Here is a 17,710-nt window from a genome sequence, read left to right as displayed (position 1 = left end):
GCTCCACATCATGTGTTTCTTTGCTGTATGGTCATATCGTCATTTTTTAAACTTCACCTGAATGTTTTTGTCCTCACTGTTAGATTTTGGAAACCAGATACTCCAAGACAGGGATGAATCTGGATGATCATCACACTGCATGGCTGTCGTGTCTTTTTCATTTTAATAGGACCATAAATCACGAATTAAACATAATGCTGGTGTTTAATAAGACTGAGAACTAGTGACTGAGACCATAAACTAACCAGGAAACCGTTTACTGTGGTCACAGAACCAGGAAGCATAGGATTATTTCGCCATAGACCTCTATGTAATCTCATTGTAACCAGAGGTGTTTCCCTTAGGACACTTGAGCTTTGGCTTTACTTGTTTTAGACTCTAAAGTGACACTCAGCTTTTATTTACAGTTTTGCACAGAAGTTAATCCAGAGTAATACTGGCTAAAATTGGTAGCCTTTAACTCATCGGCCCTGCACCCGGCATGCTAAGGGATTGATTTTGGGACTAGCTATAAAAATATATGCACACAACAAATAAACCTTTCTAAATTTCTGTAAAAATGTGAGTAAAGTTTTCTGTAAGTTAAGTTTGTTTTTTAAAGGTTAAGCTAAGTAGCAAGTCGGGTAGCAATGTAGCGACAACCTCTAGAAGACAAGGAGCTGATTGGCTGATAGGTCAGAAGACAACTAGCTAGTTATGTCACAATCTTTCCCTAATATAATATAACCATACTGAAAGATATATCCTGCTCACTGTACATTTTCTCTCAATAATGTCCCATCCATGAGCATTTTATAATAGGCTTAGTTTCTTTGCCTACCGTGGCTAAAAAATCAGATTGCAATTCTGTTCCCTTAAAAACAGACTTCATGTGTATCCTTATATGTTGTAGGAAAAAGTGTTGTTTGGGAGTAATGCGATGTGCCAGGCTCACACTAAAATAGGCATGTCACACAACTGAAATATACAAATCATGGTGAGAGGAGGGGTTTTTACATAACTAGCCCTTTTCATTGCACCATTTTGTCAATTTAATTAATAGTAGCCTAAATGAAAAATAAATACCAATAATACCCATCATGACATCATAACACAGCAATTTATAGTGCAGCATTATCAAAAATCACAATTCTTATAACCAATTTAAGTTTAAAATGAATCTTCAAAATCGGTCTTATTTTGTGACTGACTGGAGTTCCTTCAGCTCCTCTTTTTGCACCTCTGATGGCAGGAAGAGTAAAACAGAGAAGAAGAGAAGCTATGCAAGCTGAGAAATGACAAATGTTTTTGCAGTAAATGTAGCTGTACATAATAACTGTATGCTAGTACTTTTCACTGTCATAAAGTTAGTATATAAAGAGTAACTGTGAAGTGTTAATGTTTGAGGCAAACCGCAACATTCTTTCTGACTTTGGCGCCATCCAGTGGTCATATTAAGAACAACACAGATGACGGCACATCCCACTGGAACTGTTTTAGATAGATAGATAGAACTTTATTAATCCCTCGGGTGGGTTCCTCTGGGAAATTCGATTTCCAAAAAAGCACAGCACCGACAGAAGTTACAGAGTTACAGAATATTACACACACACATATATAAATACAGAGACAATATAAATAAAATATACGAAGGGGATAAATAGAATAAATAGGAATAAATGAATTTTAATAAATGAATTTTGTTTCATAATTCACAAATTTAAAGATTATTTTCAACAGAAGATTTTTTTTCTGTGTGCAATTAATTTTTTTGTTAATTCTAACCACAGAAATGTTTTATTTTAGTTTGAACTATTTCAAGCTTACATGTAATTTATTTATCTTATTGATTTTACTAGGGATGAAGTAGTGGAAGTAAATGTGATTTTTCAGGAACATAACGCAAACAGAAAGGGGTATAAATTATATTAAGAGAGGAAGGTTCAGTTTCTAAGAAAAGTCTTAGAAATAAAAGAAATACAAATATTAGAAGCCTTGGTTTGTATGGCATTATAGCACTGAGTATTTTATGTTGTATTTTGTTAATTACACATGAGAAATGGCAGTGAGTACACCACTTAAAAGTTGGGCTTGCTTGGGGAGAAAACAGTTCCACGCCTGTCGCCAAAATGAACAACTTTGGGCTACAGAGACACTTGTGGAAGAATCTTGAAATACACAGTGATATTTATTTATAAAATTAGTGGTAATCCCAAAAAGTTGCATTTTGCAGCAACCAAATAAGGACAAATGCAGTCTGCATTACGATCGTGGCTCAAGAGTTGGCGGTTTGTCTTGTAACCGGAAGGTTACCGGTTCGAGCCCCGGCTCGGACAGTCTCGGTTGTTGTGTCCTTGGGCAAGACACTTCACCTACTGGTGATGGCCAGAGGGGCCGATGGCGCGATATGGCAGCCTCGCTTCTGTCGGTCTGCCCCAGGGCAGCTGTGGCTACAACTGTAGCTGCCTCCAACAGTGTGTGAATGTGAGAGTGAATGAATAGTGGAATTGTAAGGCGCTTTGGGTGCCTTGAAAAGCGCTATATAAATGCAATCCATTATTATTATTACAAATTTCACTTCATTTTGACCATTTAAAGATATCAAATTACCTTTATTTTTGGAAGAATCTATTTTACACTCAAGCGGCAAATTCTAGGACTGAAAAATTAAGAAACACTGAATTTTCCAGTAGCTGCAGTTGCTCAAGTGGCCAGATGAAACTAGTTCTAAAAGTGAGTCAATTCCAGTAGACTCATACTTTCCAGTCTTCCAATTCTGAAGCAAAAATAGACATTTAACACATTCTCCCTGGATAGCAGCTACAACTGATCCATGTGGATAGTGTGTCAGTGGCGTGCTGTGTTTTACAGGTGTCCTGACACAGGAAGTTGCACCTGATGTCTGTCTGCTGGGCTTTGTTCTTCACTAATTCAGTTCACTGAACTGGCCCTATCCTCTGTGTTTGTGCTGTTTGTTCCTAATTGCAGGTGCCTACATCTGATAACTTAGCACTCTACCATGTCATTCTAATGTGATCACTTCTGTCTAATAAAAACAAAAATGCTAAAGCTAAGGCTTCATAAAGTGGTCCAAAACCAATTGGTGACATCATCATCATAGTAATGTTCATAATAAATATACAGTCTGTGATTATAAAGTGCTTCACACGAGGCAAAACGTCATAACAGTGAGTAGCATAAGTCCATAGTTTGCCTGTGATGATATTTAATGCCATAAGTAGCAATGCTAGCAACTAATGGTATTAAATGGAAATGCTTCAAAAACAGTTAAATTATAGTATGCAACACTTTGTATCATGTGACGGGATTATCTCTCTGTTCCTTTGAAAATGGTTGGTCCAGTGTATCCTCTGCAAAATGAGGTAACATATACTTGTAAAGCAGCAAAGCACCTTTACTTTCCTTTTCTTTTTCTAGGAGAATTTGGCCATGGCCTCCAGCTATGGCCACCACCTGCGTTCTGGTGTTTTAATTTTTGAGCAGAATTCATTATTTGAATGTAAACTTTTTTGCTTTATTTTTGGTAAAATATCAGATTTAGACAGAAGTGTTGAGCTGGCTCAGACATCACTGTAACAAGTTTACTGAAACAAGTTCAGTAAACAGAAATGTTTCCACCTTTAAATCATCAAATGGTCATTTGAAATGCCAGAGGCTGGCACAGGTTTAGCAACTACTCAACAACAGCTAAAGATGGTTTAACTATGACCAAGTTGAACACCAAGGTGCACACCCATAGGTGGGTGGGGGTGCACATAAGTGGTCCGCAGGTGCGCATGCGCTTTCAAAATAAAAGACGCGCACCAGATAAGAAGTTGCAACGCGCGTTTGCGTACATAAGATTTTCTGGAGGAGGACAGACATTTATTCAGAACTCTTAAAGATGTTGAAGAAGCAAGCTCCTTTAAGCAATTACTTTGGTGTTTCTCCACCTCCAAAGAAATGTCAGGAGTCCGAACCGCAAAAGAAGAGACAGAAGAAAAGTGGTTCCTCTAGCGGACTAAAAACTCTGTTTTGGGATTTTCACTGCATATTCTGCACCACATCTCTGTGTGTTCATCATTTGTTTCATCATTTGTCCGGACTCCTTCTGTAATTGCTTAAAGGAGCTTGCTTCTTCGACATATTCCTAAACAAATTTCTGTCGTCCTCCAGAAAATCTTATGTACGCAAACGCTCGTTGCAACCTCGTATCTGGTGCGTGTCTTTTATTTTGAAAGCGCATGCGCACCTGCGGACCACTTATGTGCAGCCCTGCAAAACAGTTCAAATTTCACCAGAGGGGACCATTTTTAGCATTAATGTTTCTCTCTTTTAAAAGGATTTATTTTGTGTGTATCATTATAGTTGCTGCCCTACAAAGACAGACAATAGTACAGGAACTTGATACCAATGTCAGGGAGTTTCTGAAAAAACTAACATAGAATGCTGCTGTTAATGCTAGCTGTGACTTCACTTTCAATTACACATTTGGAGCACAAAAAGTCTTGAAATAATACAAAAGTATGTAAGTAACAAATATAAACCCAGACGTTGGGTATATTTGACCAAATATATACAGTAGTTACTGTATTTTGGCTTCATAGGGCAGAATACATTCCAGTAGTGTTATTTTTTTTAATAACAAACATACATATTTACACTATATTTACAAAAATAATATATATGACTTTCACTGTGCTTATACTGGTTTTCTGTACTTTCAGGCAGCTTCCTCCAGCAGTCTTTGCAGGTTCTTCTGCACCTGAAAGAACAAAGTTTGCTTTTGCTTAACTGTAAACTGTATTGGCAGAAAACTCGACTGCAGATAAGTGCATCTGATGATATTGCAAGTGTTTGTCTTGGTTAGTAAGTGTAGATTTCAAAATGAAGCCTGCTCCTGTTTATCTTGTTGTTAAGGTCATTTCCTTGTTCCTGTTGAAAGCTAGAGACTCAGACTTGAAGCAGTTGAAACAGCAGTTAGGGTCATGTCTACATGAATATCTGTTATAACACAGATGATGTGGAGAACAGTACCAACATCATTGACACGTTTATTATTCTGAAGCTGGCATAATTGCTGTGCAGTCAGTCTGCAGAGAGATCAAGTAGACCACTGCAGACACATGGAAACCATAGACTGTATATAAAAGATGGAGGTATCCATCACGACAACATTCGTGAGTTTTCACTAATTTTGATGACCACTTGATTTGAGTAAAAGATGAAGTTAAATAATGCTTATTTAACAAAGTAGTGCAATTAGCAGATTTCCATGAAGCCAATGGAAGTGCAGAAAACTGCAGTTCTTCCAAACATGAAGATTGATGTTTATTTCTAAAACATGTTTACAGGCCTAACTCTTTTTGGCAGCTGTGGATAGTCAACCCGTTCTCACTCCCAAAGCGTAACATTTTACGCTAGGTGACAAATCGTCACCATATTACGTTTTCGGCTACCCACCACGTTCCTAAATGACGACCTCGGAAAAAGAGGAAATATGAGAACCGTCTGGACTGAACCTACACATGTTCGCTCTTTTTCTTCAAATCGCTTAGAAACACGCTATTTAACATCATTAAAGTCCTGGTTAAGGTCTGGAATAAGGTTATGGTTAGGGCTAGGGATAAGGTTAGGTTTAGGGCTGAAATACAGGGCTGGAACGTCTACTACCGCGGGAGCGTCATTGCACTGGATTCCAGCAATAACCCGCCGCGTACCATAAGAACGCCGAAGGTCTCCTTTCGCGTTCCTCAGGAACGCCGCGGGACGTGACAAAACGTCGACATGTTACGCCTCGGGAGTGAGAACGCTCTGGGATAGTTTCTCCCTTCCTAGCAATTTAAATTCAAATCATCTCTTTCAGTAGCAGGTTTAATGTGAAATAAATATTTCCAGTCAATTTCCAGTTTTCATTTCACTCAGGATCAAGATGGACTCTACAGTCTGACACAGCTCTGAGCCTTTACCACCTTTTTGCTGATGAAAATTTTCTTTATTCTCCGTCTAAAACACTGAGGCGGCTGTCAGCTGCTGCTTTTTGTTTGTAAGGAGACGAATGTCAGCCTGAAATATAAATGGAGTGTAGACTGATGGAGCTCTTCTTACAAGTGATGCTCTAAACTGATCACTGACTATAAATGTTTGATCAATGGCAACAGGCATCCAGTTACACTTTGCTCTTTGGAAACTGCTGAAGCCTTCCTGCTGTGTGCTTTCAGAGGCTCATGAAAGAAACTCCTGATAACACATTCACGCAATTTTTAAAAGTGACCTGTTATGCTTTTCCTTAGTTTTTTTGAAGTGCATACACTTGTAGTCATGGCCCAAACGTCAAATAATGAGATCTGTGTAATCCCAAAGTGAGTAACTCAGGGTTCAGACCTCTAACTGCTCAGATTTGAACATTTTTTTAAATTATCAATGGGGATTATAGCATATCCAGAGGGCTGTATCTATCAACACTTGATCTGAAAAAACAAAGACAGACCAACCTTCTCCAGCTTCATCAGGTTGATGGTTAGCAGTTCAGATAAAAGATTTGTGCCTACGTCAGCGGACCCACTCAGAAAATTGTTTCTGGTAATAAAACACAAAAATAATCACCATGAAAATGATTTAAAATCTTCACAAGGGTCAGATGTATCAGCAAAAATCTAATATGAATAAATCAGAGAAAAGTAAATCTTGTAGATTATTGTACCATAGTCCTTGAGACGAAATAAGGAAACCATTTCATGTCTGTGAATCCACTGTTACCTGTTTAGTTTGGATCATTAGTTTCATTATTTGGGCTATTTTTAAATTTGTTTTGTGAGGATGTGAATAAAATTCATCGTGATGCTTTTGCAGTTTTTGTTTCTCTTTCATCTGGTTATCATTTCCATGTCTAATTTCTCACTTTTTCAACCTTCTTTAGCTAAGTTTTCTAGAGCTTGTCAGAGTCTCAGACAGTTCGACGACTCACTCCGGGTGTGTGAACTCGGCCACAGCGCCGAGCGTTGTCAGTCTCTGCTCCAGTGAGATGATCTTAAACGCCAGGTAACATGAAGACAAGACCAGGGTGCACACTCTGAGGAAAAACACATGTAAAAGAGAAGATGAGCAAATTGAGGCTAAAATGCGCTACAAATGAAAATGTAATGATAAACTGAAATTAATGTGCATCCAATGAATGGATGGAATAAATCCGCAGATCATATAAGTGATCAGCTTAATTTCCAATTAGGACGAGTGACAGAAAAATCCTTTACTGAAGACATGAATGAATCAAAGGCAGCAAACTTACAGGAACATGTAGACCATCAGCAGAGTGTTGAGAGAAACTGGCTTCAGACACCTGCTGTCAATCACCACATCCGAGCCTGAAGAAAGATCAAACAAATATGTCTTTGTTTACGACAAAAAGACACAAAGTAAAATGCCCTACGCGTGTGAGAGCAGCGCTGCATTAAAAAGGTTGGAATAGACTGCTTCATCAACTCATAGAAATCAATATGAAAAGGAGTCATTATAAATATAAGCAAGAAAAGAAGTGGAGCTAAAGAGTTATGGTTGGATAAGCAGGAGAGAGCAGATGGAAGAATGGATCATATGGGCGTATTTTTCATTAATATGGAAGAAGCAGCACGGTGACACGATGGTTAGCACTATTGCCGCACAGCAAGAAAGTTCTGAGTTCAATTCCACCATCAGGCCAGGGTCTTTCTGTGTGAAGTTTGCATGTTCTCCCTGTGTTTGCATGGGTTCTCCCTGGGTCCTCAAGCTTCCTCCCACAGTCCAAAAACATGCCATTAGTGGGATAGGTTTTTTGGAAACTCTAAATTGCCCATAGGTATGAATGTGAGTGCGAATGGTTGTCTCTGTCTATGTGTTAGCCCTGCGACAGACTGGCGACCTGTCCAGGGTGTACCCTGCCTCTTGTCCCTACAGCTGGGATAAACTCCAGCGTTCCCCGTGACCCTGAAAAGGATAAGTTGAAGTGAATGGATGGATGGCAAATATGCAGGAAATTTGGGCAGCTGTGAGGGATTCTGGGTAGAAGATATCTAATGCATTTAGAAAAAATATTTATCCAGGTGACGTATTTCTTTATTTAGAAACTAATGTTTCGTGCAACCCATTTTGCCAAATCTCCTCTGCAAATGTGCAAAATTATGACCAATACAGACGCTGTTAATAACAAATAAAAAAATCAAGTTTACTGTTGGTACATGATAATATTATTATTTGACAGAAACAGAGTATTTTTTTTTTCAGTGATAAATATAGATCATTCAGGACTACATTTATTTATATTTGACAAGTTTGTGTTCTGGGAAATCCCCGCAGGTCAGTTTGCATACACGACACATATGAGATCACAATCGGTGCTTCTTTGCACCTCAGCTCACCTCTCATGGCTTTTAGAGTTAAATGTTGTTGAATTGTGGCGTTCTCCGACTGACTCCTTAATCCTGAGTACAGCTGAGGATATTTTCATTTTACCGCTTCTAAAAGCGATTTTTTATTTTACTGTTACAAAGTTAGCGGCAGTTTATATTTGGCTGTAAAAATAGAGGTGGGGAGAGCAGCAGTACAGGACAGTGCAGGCAGCAATGTCAACAGAAATAAGTCCAAACAGAAGGAGCTGAGTCAGCTAAACTTGAGCCAATGCTATGATGAATTTGACCAAAAAGAGAAATAAAATGTAGGGACTAAAATAATAAAATTATAAATTCATAGTCCCATGAGAGGTTCAGTGCCAGTGGTTTAAATAAAAGTGATGTTTAAACTAACACGACCCTGATTAAAGACTCATCCTACCTCGGTGGTGCTTGGAGTGCTGCTTGTTGTCTGGACCCTGCTGGTTCAGATGTGGGTTCTTCACTTTGTGCTGGTGGTCTGGAGATGATGCACTGTCTGTGCTCTTCAGCATATCCAGGAATGGAGGAACGGTGAACTCTATAGAAGCAAAAAGGCAAGCAAAGCATTCAAAACTGGAAACCCAGGGCCTGTTATGACTTGGGGCAGGTTTGTAATCCCGATTAAGTCCTCTTGAGAAAGACACACTAAGTATGTTTGAATAAACCCTGCACTACAAGCTGCTCATTTTCAACTTCATCACAGCTGTGTGTGTGTGTGTGTGTGTGTGTGTGTGTGTGTGTGTGGGGGGGGGGTTAAACGTCAACAAAAAATAAAGAGTAAAGAAGGAAAATTATAGCAGCACTAAGTAGCACAGGTCAGATTCTACTACTGAAGTGCAAAAGTGGTTCAGGTTTTGTGAGTAAAACGTTGACAGCCACAGACGATGCATGCGACGATGCATGCGACGATGCATGCGACGATGCATGCGACGATGCATGCGACTGCTTCTAATTGGTCAGTTGGACAGCGATGCAGTACCTTCTATCTTCTCATAGTCTGGAACCTGAGAGTCAGAGCTGCTGCTCTCCTCCATCTCCTGCCTCCTGTGTCTCATCGCTCCATCCAGGTCGCTGAATTCACTCTGCAGAAATTCACAGACACAGAGAGAGTATAACTAGCAGGCACTAGCAGCTGCTTCACCCCCTCATCCAAACATGAGCATATCTATCATATCGATCGTATCTGTACTGAAAAAAACTTCACATTTTCCTACAAATGATATTTTGATTGGAGCAAACAAAAACAAAAGTGAATAATAATAATAAACATTTAAAAAATGGTTGAACCCAAGATTCCAGGGTGGAAATAGGAAATGACAATTCACTTTAGTTACATGAGAACTTAATGCTTTTAGAAAGCTGCAATTTAATTCAACTGATTTCTGTTGTAGTTCTGCTTTTATGAAGGTTGTAAATTTTCATTATTTGTGCAAAAGACTTCTAAAAAACCCTCAAACTATCTGAAACAATATTTTATACGTTAAAAACTAAAATAAAATCTAACATCCAGTTGCTGATGTTCTTGTTGCAGATGTTGCTGCAGAAACTTGACGTCGGCTTCGCTGTGTCAGCTAATTTTATCTTTTATCTTAACTTACAAAATGTATCCCTTGGCAAATATCCCATGTAATATAATATTTAAAAAGTCTAAATCCAACAGCTAAACTAATATAAACTAAACTGTAATTCAAGACGTTCAAACAATAATAAGTAAAATGAAAGGAGCCAACACACATGGGAAATTAACTGAAAATAAACTGAACTTGAAGCAAAAACACAAAACATATCAATCAAAAGTAATTAAAATGATAAAACTACAATAACTCACCTACAACCTCAACATTAAAAGTAAATGATTATTTAAAACACATTTGCTTTGTGGAGTTTATGCAGTTGTATTAAATTGCACAGGCACTCTAAAAGCATCACTTTTAGAGATAAAGACTTTTGGGGTCAGAGAAAACACAAAATGAATTAAAATGGGAAAAAGTAACATTTCAAGGATCCTGTTTGGGGATAAAGTGGCCATAAATAAATAAATACATAAAGCTTTAGCCACAAGGACCTGGGGCGATTGATACTGACATCAGGAAGTGTCTCACAGGACAGCCTTCTCTCTTGGACACAGCTTTGTTGAATGCATAAACACAACATGCAACAAATATCCAGTTGGAACATATGCAAAATGTTACTAAACGATTTGCCAGCTGGCTCCGGCTCTCATGCAGGGAGTCTTTTTTTTCTGAACAGCTTCTGTCCCCATAGGTCGAAATGCTTAGTTGCCACGTTACAGCTCCAGCTCTCGAGGATATTGGTTTTATTTCACCTCAAGTTTGATGTGTTAAAATATCTTTCTGTCAGAAAAGAGACCAGAGAGACAAGTGCGAGGATGGACCCAAAAGCATGATGCTGTCTTATTCTTATATCTTTTATTATATGTAGGCAGGATGAAAACAGTATCCGTTGTATCAGGAAACTTTATGGCATTCGGCTGTTTGTGTTTTTGCTGTGTTTGACCCACCAGAGGAAAGCGAGGCGATAGCGGTGACCTCTGACTTCTAAAGCTGTTTTCAGCTGAGGAGGGAATGGGGCTGCTGCATGGACTCTTCCCCTATTTATATTCATGTAATACATAACCAAACATCATGTGTTTAAATGATCCTCAAGTCTTCAAACTTATTTAAAATGAATAACATAAGAAAGCGCAAGAGTAAAAAAGAAAATTATCTGAAACTGAGTGTTTAGTTTAAAGCCAGAGTTTTCGGCTCACAATGTCTACCTGTTGATCACGAGCAGTACATACATGACAGAAAACAAGGAAGCATAACACGTCTGTATGGATCTAAATAAAAAGCCTTTCCTACCTCCAGATGAGGACAGATCGACATCAAAAACTTGTAGGTGTTGTCTCTGGACAAGAAGGACACAAAGACGTACTGCAACACCAGAAATAGAAAAAATGTCTTTTGGATACTTTTCCACATGTGCAAAAATACTGTGTTTTTTTTTCTTAATTCATCAAATCGTGGTGAGAAGCAGCGAGATTTCTCTCACCCTGTCATTTGTGGTGGCGATCACCAGAGCGTTTGGCAACAGGATGGCAGTTTTGGTCTTCTTGATGTTTTTGATGGACACCACTGGGATGGCGACCTGGGACACAGAGCAGTTCGATCCTTCATACCAGCTTTGAAACCAGAGAAAAAGATTCACGCACCTGTAGGCCGGCTTCACTGTGACAGAGCTGTTCACTGACCTCCGTCAGCTTTAATTATCACCATCTATACACATTAACTGCAATTACATTCTCAGCCTAGATTGATAGTTCCAGATGTTTCCCATACAGTAACAGATGTAAAACAATCCAGTCGTGACCACACAGCAGCAAGGTGTCATCTGCATGTGTTCATGCATGCAGCAAAATATTAGTCCCTCTGCAGACTGTACCTGCAGGCTGCGTGTGTGTAAACACAGCTGGCTTACAAAATAAAGAATAATGCGCTACAATGCCCGCACAATATCAATATCCACTTAGCATGTCCCTTCATGGAGGAAAAAGTCTTTTTTTTTATTGCAGAAGCACTGCTTGGATCAAAATGTGGCAAAAGTATAGACATTATTTACTTAAGTGGAAGTCCAGATATTTAAAAAAAATACTCCTGCAAAACTGAAGTAAAAGTGAAAAAGCAAAGGCTCTCAAAAGTGCTCAAACGTCCTCTATTCATAAAGCAAAGCTCCATGATTGTGCTGCCAAAACAACGACACACTTATTATTCAATTAAATTGTGTTGATAAAAATCAAATTGAGGTTAAAAATCTTATTTTACATCACTGAGTTCTTCTTGGTCTCAAGTGTTGTGTAACGGATAAAACTGACTGTTTGCTGCTTTCTGAACGACAGCAAATTGTTCTGTTTTCTGTGAAACTTCTCCAGGTAACTGTTAAATAATTTAAACCGACATATCTCATCAAATCAAACGGCTGCTGCTGGCACCTCACTGTGTTCGCCACTTTAAACAGCATCAACACAACAAAGACTCTGACACTCGCGTGGAACCAAGAAACACCACTGAAAACATCTGTGTATTCTCCTGAAATCTCTTTCAGATTCTCAGCCTTTTCCTGTGAGCTGATACAAAACAGACATCAATGCATACCTTGGTATCTTTTCCAAACACCTTGGAGTGGAAGCAGATCCAGTGGTCGGAGACAAACATGCGTCCTTGGTAGAGGATGTCTTTCTGAAGAGCACAGGTGTAACCTAGCAAACAAATAAAGCACATTAAAAAAACACATTATTTTTAGATGTTTGTGAGGAAAAAAACAAGAAAAGACCAGTTCAGTGTTTGTATTGAACAAAAGAGTTTGATAAAGTTATTATTGGACTTTGAATTTACACTGTAGTCCTATCATAGGGATTCTATTATTATCAGGTGGTTAACAAGAGGCTCTGGTATCAAATGTTCAACTATGACCTAATCCTTCATTCAGTATTTAAGGTGGAGTGGATAGCTGTGATCATTAAAGACTTACTCTGTTTGAGCTGTTCTTCTTTGCTGATCTCCTTAAATATTTTATGGTACTGGCAGTTGGTCTTCGAAAGCTGAAATACAACACACACACACACACACACACACACGCACGCATGCACGCACGCACGCACACACACACACACACACACACACACATATATCAGTTAAAGCTAAGGCTGACATTTGGATGAATTCTTATCAGAGAAAAGTAATAAATAAATGTGGCTTGTAAAACTTACGGTACTCTCAGGAGAACTACAGAGCATTTATTTATGGGATTGTTGTTTTGCAGCAGTGTATATCTATATGTTGTTAGACAGAGAAAAAGCTCTAGTTCCACTCCATCATAGAAACATCACCCATACACCAAAATAAGCTTGTGTGTGCGCAGGCAATCATGGTGTTTAAATCATGTGGATACCAGTTACAGTTTAGAATTTATATGACATTTTTGCAAGAGAATTGCAAAGGACATTTTAGAGAAATGCATTTTTAGACCAAATCAGGAAAACTTAACCAAATAACTGTGGTATTAAGTTAAACCAAACCGACTGGCTTAGGCATTTTCAACCATTTACAAAGTATAAAGATATTTTTTGTAATTAATCTCGAGCTAAAACGTTCACCTCTAGGGAGCAATATTTTACCCCTGGACATGTGACGCTGTTGTTTTAACACTCGTGTCCTTAAGACGTTTTGCCTTTTGCGCTGTGAAAAACAATGTGCTTTTAATGTTTTGCATGGTTAAATAAAGACCACATTGACTCACTGCACCATCATGTAGCATTACACGAATGTTTATTCGTGTTCTAGCTCTTCAATGCAATATGCAGATATTCTGGACATGAAAGCATAGCTTAAAATATAAAATCATTTTTAAATATACAAATTTAGACTAAGTATCTTTAATACTGGTGGAATCATTAACCACTTTATAAACACTATAAAGCTTTTCTTTTCTTTTCCTTTCCTTTGGACAAACACTGATGTATCGTAATCCTTGTGGTGTGTTAACTTTGTGTGTTACAATCCAGCTGATCAAGAAAATAGCTTTGAATAAGCTATAGCTAACAAGTCATTAGCCAATTAATCTATTTACTAACAAGTTATTAGAAAAAGTTATTTTAAAGTTTTAAATTCTTTCATTTGAAAGTGTACAAAAACCTCTTTGTGAAAACTGATTAGAAAAATAATTTTTGAATTCTTAATTGACTTTCAAATGCCTAAAAAGTACCAGATATTATTATTATTATTATTATTATTATTATTATTACCCATTGTCTTTGTGAACAAAATTTAAAGCAGCAATTTAGTGATGTTATTTGAACTTTCGTTCCTCACATTGGTTTGTGGTGCCATGTCAGAACACTGGATGTGTTAATGTTGGCGTCATGAAGTAAAGGAAGGACCAACCAGAAGGAGGCCTGACCCACAAACTGTTTATAACCTGATACATTTCTAAGATAATAAGGTTGCTTGGAAAAAAGCGAGTCAGCAGAAATTTTATCTGATATTACTCATTTGGAAACCAAGTGACCGAGAATGGCCTACATGTAACATTTATAGGTGTAATAAAATATGTATCAGAGTTTACTTAATGACCTCTCACCTGGCTGTAGTGAGACTTCTTCCTCTCGATCTTGGAGTCTGGGTCTGTCTGCACCTGAGTCAGGAGAGAATGGTCGAAGGTCTTTGACCTGAGGACAGAGAGAAATTTCAGAGAGAGGATTTAACATATTACATAGCCAATAAGACAGAAGATAAACAGAAGTCAGCAACCTTTGGTAAACTAATTTTAGTGTATTTAAGAACAATAGCAGCCTGCTGTCGATTCCTGACATCATACTTTTATGAAAACCAGGAAATATTCAAATAATTCGAGGCTGGAGAAAAAAATGTTCTAATCAAAATCTGAAGTTGAAATGATTAAGATTATGCTCTTTTTTAGGACAGCATTATAATTAAAGCTGAAGCATATTAGCACCATCATATGACTCCTTCGTTCAAAAAATTGGATTTTCTTTGAATTTATGCTTTAAAAAAACCACAATTCAGACGTCAATTTGTTCAAATGGTTCAAAACAACCTGCAGTCATTGTTCCACTGTTACACATTTTGAGGTTAGGGAAGATTGCTGCCTAAGATAGTGGGAAAGAGTCAAAGGTCAGATTATTATTCTGAACAATGAGGAACCTTCTGAGAGTCAGATCATGGTGAGATTAAAGGTTTCTGTGGGTGCTGAGCATGAAGTCAAACAACACTTTGTGGAAAACTGATCATTCATCAATCCATCAGTGCATTTTCTTGTTGTGGTTGCAGCAGGTGGTCTCGTCTCCAGCAACATTTTCCACTTCCTCCTGTGGGATCCCGAGAAGCTCTCAGGACAGATTAGATTATCGTTCTGGGTCCACCGCCACACCAACTTATTTCAGTCGTATCATTTATTCAGTCATTACCCAGAAGTCATGATCATACGTGAAAGTTGTAACATGAAATGATTGGTAAGGCAAAACCTTAATTTTCACACTTAACTGACTCATCACCACAATGATCTGGTACAACGCCTGCATTGCTGTATATGCAGCAACATTCAGCATCTGACGCTCTGCTGTCCCATCACTCTTGTATAAGAGCCAGAATAATTAAACTCCCCGAATGGGGCAGCAAGTTCCTCCCGATCCAGAGTGAGAAATCTACTATTTACTTGATCAGCTGGATTGTAACACACAAAGTTAACACACCACAAGGATTACAATACATCAGTGTTTGTCCAAAGGAAAGGAAAAGAAACGAAAAGAAAAGAAAAGAAAAGAAAAGAAAAGCTTTAAAGAAAACATCACACAAGATATAGAATTTACTCTAATCAGCAAAAGTCCCGTTTACATTCAGAGGATAGAAAGTGTCTTGGAATTGCTTCTCAGGAGAGAACAAGGAGTGGACTGTGATATAACAGCATTGCAGAGGTCAAGAATGGAAAATGTGTTGTTTTCTGGTGAATCCCAGTTAACGAATAAGACCAAAAGGAGCAAATATTATACCATAATGTACCTTTAGTCGTATTATGGCTTGTCACAAGGTTATTTAACTCAACCTTGGAAGTGGGTAACTATTTGTACTGTGGTTGTTTGAACCTTACAGACTTTGAACGTCTGGTGACCAAAGGGCAAGCTAAAATTTCAAGGTAAACCTATATTCTTAACTGGGCATATTTGGACCTAGCATGACGTCTGAATTTCATATGCAACAATCTAAACAATACAAAGATATTTATGGATAAAAACCAGAGAAAAACGTTTGTAACTTACCTGACTAACACTGGCTTTCTCCTCCCTGTTAGCTCCGGCTGCTCCTGATCAGCAGCCTGCAGTGGTTCACTGCACATCCTGCTCAATCTTTGCTGCTCCTCTGCCACAGCTTCTGTATCTGAACTACACACGAAAGGGAAAAGTGAAATGAAACCCAAAATCATACTGTCCAAGAAAAGTGGGAATCAACACAACATGCAAAGATTTTTTTTGTTTGGTATTTTGTTTTGTTTTGTAACTCTCTGGAGTTTTACGTAAGGAAAATCCTGCAATAGCACATCTTACTTTCTTGTCCAGCTGCAATGCAAAAGCCAAGTTTCCCAACTTTCTGTTGTGACATTGCAAAACAATAGATAACACCTTAGATATCGCTCAAGGTGAAAATTTCCAAGCGATTAATAGATAAAGCAGAATTTTTACAAGTCAAGAAACCCACCATGGTGCCAGTCAATCACGAATCCAACAGTTTGGTAAGTAAACATAAAGAATCCAGACAGCTAATTATGAATAAAAGTCAACCTTCATAAAATGTGCATCCCTCATTATGCATTTTCTTTCTTTGCAGTGAAGGTTGTGTGATGAATATCTAAGTCTCCTGGGGACCTAAAGACTCCATATTCACCATGTGGTAAATTCACGACTGAATCATTTTAATTCATGCAATTCCAAAAGCTGACAAGCCAAGAAGATCTGTCAGTTAATCAGTCAATAATCTGAGTGATTGTTCTGCTATTCAAAAAGACATGAGTACTGCTATAACTTTTACTAATGCAACCAAAACAGCTAACACAAATATCTGTGTGACACTGCCTTTTGTACTCTAGAGATGTTTTTGTTTTTACAGCCACAGACTCACTGAGAATCCCTTTCTTCATGCTTTGCAGCTCCTCTGCTACATTTCCTGGCATCCTCCTGCGACGTCTGCTGGTTCCCACACTGTTCTGTCATTATGCTCAGCAGATATTTTCCAAGCAAACGCTCAGCTAGACGTCCTGACTGCTGCCGTGAGAACTGCAGCCTGATCCGCTGCTCCCTACGCCTACCTGCTAGCCTGTCTGTGGGAGTGTCCTTTGGGCCCCTCGGTTTCACATGTCACAGCCAACCAGATCACAAAAGGGTGAAGTGTGTGTTTGTGTGTGTTCGAGATGTGCGCATTTGAACCTTTGATCAGTGACATTTTACTCGGCTTTGTTTGTGTTCCTAAACTTAAAATGGTCTCATAATCAATCTAGTTTTATTTGCACAGGAACAATACTTCTACCTTCCACTTCTGTCTAAACAGGGTGAAATCTGATCTGGTTCCCTTTGCTGAGGGGAAATGATTTCACGTGTTCAGCCTGTTGTATCCCCGTATCCCTGCCGACTTTCTTCATGTTGAAATGTGTATGTTTGTTTTCCAGTGGGGAATTAGAACGCTGCACGGAGAAGCCCCTTAAAGATTTAAGAAAAAGCTGGATTGGATTGCAATAAATAGACCCACATCTTAATTTCT

At 38.4% G+C, this 17,710-nt stretch overlaps 1 protein-coding gene across 1 annotated transcript; it reads right to left on the bottom strand.

The window, feature by feature from the left end:
* Positions 1 to 1,026: 1,026 nt before the first annotated feature.
* On the bottom strand, positions 1,027 to 17,272 carry gramd2b (GRAM domain containing 2B). The gene is made up of 14 exons (XM_085295442.1): positions 17,075 to 17,272; positions 16,219 to 16,341; positions 14,523 to 14,610; positions 12,915 to 12,984; positions 12,539 to 12,642; positions 11,439 to 11,534; positions 11,249 to 11,320; positions 10,906 to 10,995; positions 9,364 to 9,466; positions 8,785 to 8,922; positions 7,268 to 7,343; positions 6,947 to 7,051; positions 6,474 to 6,558; positions 1,027 to 4,744 (listed from the first exon to the last, which is right to left on the bottom strand). The coding sequence occupies exons 1-14, from the start codon at positions 17,164 to 17,166 to the stop codon at positions 4,703 to 4,705; spliced, it is 1,284 nt and encodes a 427-aa protein (XP_085151568.1). The 5' UTR covers positions 17,167 to 17,272; the 3' UTR covers positions 1,027 to 4,702.
* Positions 17,273 to 17,710: the final 438 nt, after the last annotated feature.

This window comes from Mchenga conophoros, linkage group LG12, assembly GCF_057382185.1.
Source record: "Mchenga conophoros isolate Kocher_MC1m ecotype Shallow Benthic linkage group LG12, M_conophoros_male_GT1.1, whole genome shotgun sequence".
NCBI classification, from domain to species: Eukaryota; Metazoa; Chordata; class Actinopteri; order Cichliformes; family Cichlidae; genus Mchenga; species Mchenga conophoros.
Note: the sequence above shows the minus strand (reverse complement) of the source record. Positions and strands in the feature narration are given on the sequence as shown.

What these genes read in the sequence shown, in the direction of transcription:
- gramd2b (XM_085295442.1), bottom strand. Translation starts at nt 17,166, where the DNA reads ATGACAGAACAGTGTGGGAACCAGCAGACGTCGCAGGAGGATGCCAGG. An exon ending in AGAAGAACAGCTCAAACAGA is followed by an intron (nt 12,643 to 12,914) that starts GTAAGTCTTTAA and finishes TTTGTTTGCTAG; the next exon opens with GTTACACCTGTGCTCTTCAG. An exon ending in TCGCCACCACAAATGACAGG is followed by an intron (nt 11,321 to 11,438) that starts GTGAGAGAAATC and finishes CTGGTGTTGCAG; the next exon opens with TACGTCTTTGTGTCCTTCTT.